The following is an 8,899-nucleotide window of genomic DNA, read 5'->3' on the forward strand; positions in this document are numbered from 1 at the left end:
TCTCAATTTAGATACTATAGCTGGAATTTTGAATTTCCCCAGGCCATTCTCCTGTGCATCACTAACTAGCAGAGAGTGCTGTGGCAGGTTTCCAGGAGCATTATCACCTCTTTTTAAGCTGGTTTTCTTTTCTTTCAGTGGATTTGCACACTAAAGCGTCAATCACTGTAAAGACTCAAGTGAGTTTTTGGTGGAGTTTACTATATTGCTCTGAATATTGAATCAAAGTAGCAGGTGAAGCCACACATTTGTAGTAGTGAAAAAAGGAGCTTGGGCAGAAATTATTCCATTATCCAGCTTTAAAAAAATCATGGAAAACTTCACTTCCATGTGCAAAGAATCAGCGGCTCCAGTCTGCGTACAGCAAGGCCTCAAGGTAAAGGGATTCCATCAAATCCAAGGGATGCAATTCCAGTGAGGAATTCCAACTTCTGCTCTAGATGTGTCCTGATCTCCAGCTACTCGTGCTTGGGTTCTGGCTGAGGAATTGTTACTGCTCAGGAATTGCATGGGCTGACGGATTTATGGGGGCACAGGGCTGCGCTTCAAGAGGGAAAAGGAAAAAAAGATTAAATAAGTGAAGAAAAATAGTGGAAAGGAGAGAGAGGCAAAAGGGAAAGAGCGGGGAAGGAGAAGAAAAAGCGAGGGTGGGAAGAGGAAAGGAGGGAAAAGAAAAAAGGGGGGAAAAAAAAAGGGGAGAGAGGAGGAAAATAAAAAGAAGGGCGGAGGGTAAGAAAAATGGGAAAACAAAACAAAAGTAAGACAAGAAGGAGAGAGGAAGGAAAGGGAGTCAGAAAGGAAGGCCGCAGTGCCCCGGGGCTGCGGTCCGTGTCCCCGTTCCCGTTCCGTGTCCCCGTTCCGTGTCCCCGTTCCCGTTCCGTGTCCCCGTCCCACACCCGGTGCCGCTTCCCGCGCTCCCCTTTAAGGCGCCGCCGGGGGCGGGGCGGCGCCTGCGCGGGCGGGCGCGCGGGGTCACGTGAGGCGGCGGCGGGAGCGTCCGAACGGCCGGAGCGGGGCGGCGGTGAGGGACGGACACGGGGACAAGGGACAGGGACGGGAGCAGGGACGGGAGCAGGGACGGGCATGGGCTGAGGCGGGCTGGACGGACCGGGGGACACAGGACCCCCCCCCCCCCCCCCAATCCTCTTGGTGCTCCCCCGTCGTCTCCCCGGTGCGGGGAGCGGCCGCGGGAGTCTGAAGGGCGGGGGAGGGGTGGGAAGGCCGTCACCTGTGGGGGAGCCGTGAGGGGCGTTAAAGAAAGGGCTGGAGTTGAGCAAAAATGGGGGGGCACACGGCATGGGGAATCCGAGGAGTTCCAGATCGTACTTGGGAGGTGCTGCTGGCCGGGCCCCCGTTAAATTTGGGATCGTGGAATGCTGGATTGGCTTTTAAGTCCCACCCTCTGCCATGGACAGAGAAACCTTTCACTATGCCAGCTTGCTCCAAGCCCCGTCCAGCCTGGCCTTGGTCATCTCCAGGGATCTCAGAAGGATCCGGGGACCCATCTTCTCTGTGCCAAAGCCTCAGCACCCTCATAGGAAAGAATTTCTTCCCAGTATTCAATGTATATTTCCCCTCTGTCAGTTTGAATCCATTCCCCCTTGTCCTGTCATTATAATATTCAAATTGTATCTTATATCCAAAGTGTGTGAATTCCCTTGTATCTATCAGTATCCTATCCATGACAGCTCCTGCTTGCCATCCTGTTCAGCAGTCCCAGGGGTGGTACAGGTCCTCTGCAGGGTCTTCCAACCTTTTCCAAGGTGTTTGTGGCAGTCCTGAGGGCATGGTCTGGGGCACAGCCCAACCCCAGAATCAGGGGCCAGTTCAGAGGGCTTTTCCAGCTTTAATAACTCCATGATTCTGATTCATGTGACCACATAACATATTGCTGAAAGGGAACGCTGAAATGTTCGGTTCCTTCCAGGGGTATCCTGGTCCCTCGCTGCCATGGCCATGCAGATGCAGCTCGAGGCCAGCGCAGACACATCAGCAGAGGAGGAAAGCTTTGGGCCACAGCTCATATCCAGGTTGGAGGTAGGTAAGGCATTACCTCTGGAGGAAGTTTTCCATAGATAGACTTGCTGCTCTTTTTCCTAAAATGGAATCCTTTGATGGTTTGGTTTGGAAGGAATCTTAAAAGCTCATCCCATTCCATCCCCTGCCATGGGCAGGGACACCTTTCACTATCCCAGCTTGCTCCAAACCCCATCCATCCTGGACTTGAGCATTTCCAGGCTCTCCACCAGGGCTTCACCACCTCCACAGGGAAGAATTCTTTATTAATATCCAACCGACACCTTTTTATTTTAAAGCAAGGTGAAACTGAAAACGCTGTTGCTAAATTCTTACTCGTGTTCTGGTAAAAAAAAAAAACAAACAAACAAAAAACCAAGAAATACCCAAAAATACCAACATGTGACATTTTTCCTCCCTCCCAGCAATGTGGCATAAATGCCAATGATGTGAAGAAGCTGGAAGAAGCTGGATTTCACACAGTGGAGGCTGTGGCTTATGCACCGAAGAAGGAGCTGCTGAACATTAAAGGCATCAGCGAAGCCAAAGCCGACAAAATCTTGGTAAGGATGTTCTGGAACTTTAACCTGAGATATTCCACAGGTTGATTTCTGCTGGCTGAAAGCATTGTGGTGAATTTGGAAGGTTTCCAAAGGGCAGTAAGGGTGATTAGAGGTGTGACATGACTTGTGATGAGAAAAGACAAAACAACCAGAACAGGACTGAACTGAGCAGGTGGGGGACAAGGGGAGGATATTTCCATAAAACACAAAAAAAGGGATGTTGGAGCTTTTTCTTGGAGCAGAATTTCAGTTCTTTTCAGAGGCACCAACTAGTGCAAGGTCTGTGAAATGTGCATGGAATGATACAGACACCTCTTCACAAGGCAGGAAATATTAATTACTGGGGGATTAACAAACAGCATGAACTTCCCTGGCACTGCTTGCTTGGGTTTTCCCTCAGGCTGAGGCAGCCAAACTGGTTCCCATGGGCTTCACCACGGCCACAGAATTCCACCAGCGGCGGTCGGAGATCATCCAGATCACCACTGGCTCCAAAGAGCTGGATAAGCTGCTTCAAGGTCAGCATTTTATTATTTCTCTTTCCTGCTTAACCTCAGTTATTGGGGTGGGGTTTTCCCATGGTGGGATCCTTGCACAGAACCAGGTAAGGCAAGTCCTGGTTGGATGAACCTCTAGGACTGCTCTTGAATAATTGCTTTTATTTTAGAAGCTGCAGAAATACCTTTTAGTCCTTTCAGTCATGGTGCAAGACCCAGAGTGGTCCGTTTTTGGATGTTTCTGGTTTATTTAAGTCCATGATTCATTTAGGGAAAACAAAACCAGGTATCATCATCTCCCCATTCCTCTGGTAATCCAAAAATGAAAACAAGTAATTTCAACTCTACAGCATCTTCAAAAATACCCACAAACTTCCTAACCACAGCATGAGCAAACCTTATGATGACAAGCAGTTTTCCCTCTTAGTTTTGCAACTTTCAGCCAAATTCAGTGTTTAACTGAGTCTCTGTAAATGTAATGTTTTATATGCGAGATAGATCCATAGATACATAGATCATACACGCAGCGTGTGACCTTTTAAGTTTTATTAATAATTATTATTGTTGTTTTCCCTTCAGGAGGAATAGAAACAGGGTCCATAACAGAATTATTCGGGGAATTCCGTACTGGGAAGACGCAGCTGTGTCACACGTTGGCCGTCACCTGTCAGGTGGGGGGTTCACCTCATTACAATCCAATATTCAGACCCCACAGCCTTGGGATATTTGCTAATTTGGGCACTTTCTTTGACTTTCTATTTGTTATTACTGTCTAGAGGTTGCTATTTCCTAAAATATTAGAGGCTTGGATTTAATTTGATCATTCAGTTGACTCCCTAAACTTCCCAGATCAAAGCTGGGCACCTGTCGTCTTGTGTGGAGTCATGGAATACTGGAATGGTTTGGGTGGGAAGGGACCTTAAAGCTCATCCAGTTCCATGGGCAGGGACACCTTCCAGTATCCCAGCTTGCTCCAAGCCCCATCCATCCTGGCCTTGGACACTTCCAGGGATACAGGGGCAGGCACAGCTTCACTGGGCAGCCTGTGCCAGGGCCTCAGCACTCTCCCAGGGAAGAATTTCTTCCCAATATCCCATTTATCCGTGCCCTGTGTTAGTGGGAAGCCATTCCCCCTTGTCCTGGCACTCCAGGGTGACAACTACTACAAAAGGAAGGTGTCAGCGATGGGGACCAGGGATCTTTCCTCTCACTTTTCCCAGCTAAATGGGACTGCAGTCACAATAACTTGGGATGTTATTTATTGTATGAGCTTAATGAGGGCATGTGGCAATATCTGCTATATTTATGGATGCTTTATTCCTTTCTTTCTCCTTCAGCTCCCCATAGACCGTGGGGGCGGTGAGGGAAAAGCCATGTACATCGACACGGAGGGGACCTTCCGTCCAGAGCGGCTCCTGGCCGTGGCTGAAAGGTCTGTGAGTGGAAGACAGGAATAGATGGACTCACAACTCATTTGGAAAACATTTTCCACAGGTCCTAGAGGTTGATTTGGCAGGTGTTCCCTTTGGAAAGCTCTGGTGTTGCCATTCCTCTCCTGTCCCTGCCACTCTCCCCCCACAGCTCTCGTGTCATTGTCCCTTGGCACGAGGTGATTTCCCTCTCTTTTGCTACTGGGAGCTTCCTGAGCAGCTGGGGACAGGACAGATCCTGTTTGCTCTTTCTGAAGAGAATTTGATCTAATCCTGCTCCTCCTGCAGCAAGGACTGCTCCCATGTTCCCTGTCGCCAGGGAATATTTGGCAGCCAAGCGAAGGAGAGGAAGTGAAAGGATGTTTGCAGCAGGCACAGGTGTGTCTGTGCTGGCTGTGTAGAGTCCTTGGAATCATGGAATGGTTCAGGTTGGAGGAGTCCTGGGAGATCCCTGTGCCAAACCGCTCCCCGGTGCTGCTGAGGCCACCACTGTCCCATGTCCCCAGGTGCCACATCCACATGGCTTTAAATCCCTCCAGGGATGGGGCCTCCACCACTGTCCTGGGCAGCTGTGCCGGGGCTGGACAGCCTTTCCTCTAAGAGACTTCTCAATATCCAGCCTGAACCTTCCCTGGTATCACCTGAGGCCATTTCCTCTTATCCACTTCTAATGGTTCCGGTCATTTCGTTCTCTTTTCATCACCATGGGCTGCATTTTTCCCTCAGTTTTTATCTCTGCTGGGGACGTGAGTTTTTCTTCCAGTCTTTTGGCAAAGCTCCTGGCTAACTGCTGTGGATGAAGTTGTCACTCAAGGTCCATCCCTTTATTTTCCCTGATTTTGCAGGTATGGCCTGTCTGGCAGCGATGTCCTGGACAACGTGGCCTATGCTCGGGGCTTTAACACCGACCACCAGACGCAGCTGCTGTACCAGGCTTCGGCCATGATGGCTGAATCACGGTAATTACACTGATTTAATGGATTTTGTTTACACATTGGATTAGCTTTTGGCTTCTCCCAGGATCCAGCTGGCTCCATGGGCAATCAGGTGTCAGCAGCACCTCTTGCTGCTGGAATTCTGGGTGCCAGCAACTGGCTCCAGCTGATGTGGCTGTACAAACACAGGGAATTCATGGTTCCTCAGTGCCAGCCTGAGGAGCGACTTGGAAGCTTAGTTTAGAACTGTGGTTAGAAACAGTACTGATGATTTCCAAGCTCCCAGGAGAGCTGTGCAGGCAGCTTGGGATTGGAACTGAGACTTAGAGCCCTGCCTGCCCTTTCCCAGGTACGCGCTGCTGATCGTGGACAGTGCCACAGCCCTGTACCGCACGGATTACTCGGGAAGGGGGGAGCTCTCCGCCAGGCAGATGCACCTGGCCAGGTTCCTGCGGATGCTGCTGCGCCTGGCGGACGAGGTGAGCATTGGCTGGGCTTTGTGTAGTGGGTTGATGCTGGCCAAACATCAGGCACCCATGAATGCCACTCACTCACCCTCCTCTGCAATTGGACAGAAGAGAGAAAATGTAATGGAGAGTTGTGAGTTGAGTTGAGGTAAGGATGGGGAGACAACACTCACCAATTACCATCAAGGGAAAAACAGGCTCAGCTTAGAGATTTGAAGTGACTTCATTACTAACAAACTCAGAGCAGGATAATGAGAAGTCAAATAAGCTCTTAAAAACATTTTGCCCCCACTTCTCCCTCTTTCTCAGCTCTACCTCCTGTGCCAGTGGCACAGTGAGATGGGAATGGGGGGGTTTGGTCAGTTCATCCACCCAAGGCTTCTCCCACTGCTGAGGGAGAAGAGTCCTTCCCCTGCTGCACCACGGGGTCCCTCCCATAGGAGACAGTTCTCCACAAACTTCTCCAATGTGGCTCTGTCTCACAAGCAGCAGCTCCCTGTGAACTGCTGCAATCTGAGTCCATCCCACAGGCAACAGTGCCCCTCGAGCTGCTGCAGTGTGGGTCACTCTTCCACGGGGTCAGTCCTTCAAGGACAGGCTGCTCCAGACTGGACACAGGGCCCCTCTCTCCACTGGATCTCCCTCTGGATCCTCCTCCAGGCATCCACCCGTTCCAGCATAGGGCTCCTCCATGGGCTGCCAGTGGATCTCTGCATCCCCTGTGAATCCCCATGGGCTGCAGGGAGGATCACCATGGTCCTCACCACAGTCCTTACCACGCCCTGAAGAGGAATCTCAACTCTGGTGCCTGGAGCACCTCCTCCCCCTCCTTCTTCACTGCCCTTGGTGTCTGCATCTTGTTCTCCTCATATTCTCACTCCTACTCTTTTCCAGCTGGAATTGAAGCTGCACCACAAGTTTTGTTTTGATTTTTTCTTACATCTGTTATTACAGAGGCACTGCCACCATTTCTAATTGGCCCAGCCTTGGCCAGCAGCATGTCCCTTTTGGAGCCATCCTGGGATTGGCTCTGCCAGACATGGTGGAAGCTTCCAGCAGCTTCTCACAGAAGCCATCTCTGTGCCCCCTGCTACCAAATCCTGGCCATACAAACCCAATATGATTGCCAAAGTAAAACTCAGCAGTTTTCTTACAAACCCCAGCAGTTTGGTCCCAAGGGCTTTGTCTCCACCTCTGCTCCCATTGGTTTGGAGAGGCTGGATCCCACAGTTACGGACACCAGGAGTGCTCCTGTGTTCTTTTCCCTGCTTTTCTGTTCCGATTGTGAGAAATAATTGGCTTTGGGCCGTTTCTCCTGCAGTTTGGAGTGGCTGTCGTCATCACAAACCAGGTGGTGGCACAGGTGGATGGAGCTGCCATGTTTGCTGCAGATCCCAAAAAGCCCATTGGAGGCAATATCATCGCTCATGCTTCCACCACCAGGTGAGACAAGAGTTGGTCGTATCCCAGGAGCCTGGGTTGGGAATGTTTTATGGAATTGGCCGAGTAGCTTTTACTTCCGGGGTTTCCATAGTCTGTGCTTCAGTTCAGCACCACTCTGGACCCTCAGTCTGCAGGGAAATGACCATCTCAGGAAGTTCCTACAGCTCTGTTTACTCCTTTATGGATTAGGATGATTTTCTGGGAGCAGATTAGGATGATTTCCTGGGAGCAGGCTGTCCATCCTGACCTGTTTCCTTCCCTCTCCCTGTCAGGCTGTACCTGCGGAAAGGCCGAGGTGAGACCAGGATCTGTAAAATCTATGACTCTCCGTGTCTTCCCGAGGCTGAAGCCATGTTTGCTATCAATGCCGACGGAGTGGGAGATGCTAAAGACTGAAAACTCCTTCTCTTCCCCTGGATCCCAAGACTGTGTCTGTAAGAGGCTCCGTTCCTGGTGGCACCTTAGGGATACTTCCCAAGGCAGCGGGCAGAGGAAGCTGTGGTGTGTCAGTGTGGGAACCATCGGGACACACCGAGCACAGCCGGAGCTGTTGGGAAGAGATCTCCCTCTGGGCTGCAGGCACAGCTGAGGTCCCTGTGCTTCCTCAGCAACATTCCCAGAGGACCATACCCTGTGTGTTTCCCTGGATCCCACCAGCACATGGTGCAGCAGTTTTGGCCACAGCTGGGAACTTGGTGAATTGGAAGCAAAACTGAAGGGTTTGTCCACTAAAAAGTGATTTATAAACCAAAAAAGAGTGGTATTCTACATGAGGAATTTGGGATTGGTGGTGGTCCCAATCCATAACCTTTCTATTCATTTTCTTTGGATGCTGCAACCTCCTGGCTCGAGGGAGCTGTTCCTTTACATTTCCATTTAATTTTCTGTATTTCATTAGTTCTCTGTGGAAATCTGCTTTTAGTAAAAAAGTCCCCTGTGGATATTGATGATGTCCCAGGTTCCTGGGATTTACAGGTGTGTGTGTTCTGGCTGGCAGAAGCTGCACCAATCTCCCAGGAATCTCAGTCTGGGTTTGTTTTTTCTCCCAATTCTCTGTTTGGGGGTGCAGTGCAGCCCTGCCCTGTGGGTCTCCTAGAAGAGCTTTGGGGGTTAAAAAGGTTCTTTTCTATTCTGCAGTTTTTCTCTAGAACTCGATTAAAAAGAATAATGGGTTGATGTGATCTTAATTGGTTCATTTACATTGGTTAATTAAAGCAAATCATTGAGAAGCTGCTTGAGCACCCCTTGGTTGGAGCTGGCAATTCTTCTTTATTGTCTCTTTGTTCTTTTAATTTATTTTAATTATTTCTTAAGCAGTTACTGCAATTAAGATACAAAGTGAGGAGAACAGCACTCCTACCCTGCTAGATTGGGAAATTCAAGTGCAGTTCCTTGGAGAGATTGGCGGGATGGGGAGCTGAGCCTCAGGCTGGGTTTTGGCAGTGGGAATTGGGTGAGGAGGGGAGAGGGGAGATTCCCCCAAAACTGATTAAAGCCAGTTCTGCTGGGTTTGGGTGCCCCCACCCCAAAAAAGGATCCTGGTTAAAG

The 8,899-nt window shown here is 50.1% G+C and overlaps 1 protein-coding gene across 3 annotated transcripts; it reads left to right on the forward strand.

Annotated features, from left to right (window-relative positions):
• The first annotated feature begins 42 nt into the window (after positions 1 to 42).
• On the forward strand, positions 43 to 8,592 carry RAD51 (RAD51 recombinase). 3 transcript variants are annotated; one of them, XM_086895047.1, is made up of 10 exons: positions 43 to 376; positions 1,928 to 2,037; positions 2,442 to 2,579; positions 2,980 to 3,097; positions 3,656 to 3,747; positions 4,414 to 4,508; positions 5,352 to 5,465; positions 5,791 to 5,920; positions 7,230 to 7,351; positions 7,624 to 8,592. In XM_086895047.1, exons 2-10 carry the CDS (start codon positions 1,951 to 1,953, stop codon positions 7,745 to 7,747), a joined length of 1,020 nt encoding a protein of 339 aa, XP_086751173.1. In that variant the 5' UTR covers positions 43 to 376; positions 1,928 to 1,950; the 3' UTR covers positions 7,748 to 8,592. The 3 variants fall into 3 exon arrangements, with proteins under 3 accessions (XP_086751173.1, XP_086751172.1, XP_086751174.1); XM_086895046.1 differs by lacking the exon at positions 43 to 376 and adding an exon at positions 948 to 1,021; XM_086895048.1 differs by lacking the exon at positions 43 to 376 and adding an exon at positions 1,024 to 1,171.
• The last annotated feature ends 307 nt before the right edge of the window (positions 8,593 to 8,899 follow it).

The sequence above is a fragment of the Cyanistes caeruleus genome, chromosome 6 (genome assembly GCF_971803275.1).
Source record: "Cyanistes caeruleus chromosome 6, bCyaCae1.hap1.1, whole genome shotgun sequence".
Lineage (NCBI taxonomy): Eukaryota > Metazoa > Chordata > Aves > Passeriformes > Paridae > Cyanistes > Cyanistes caeruleus.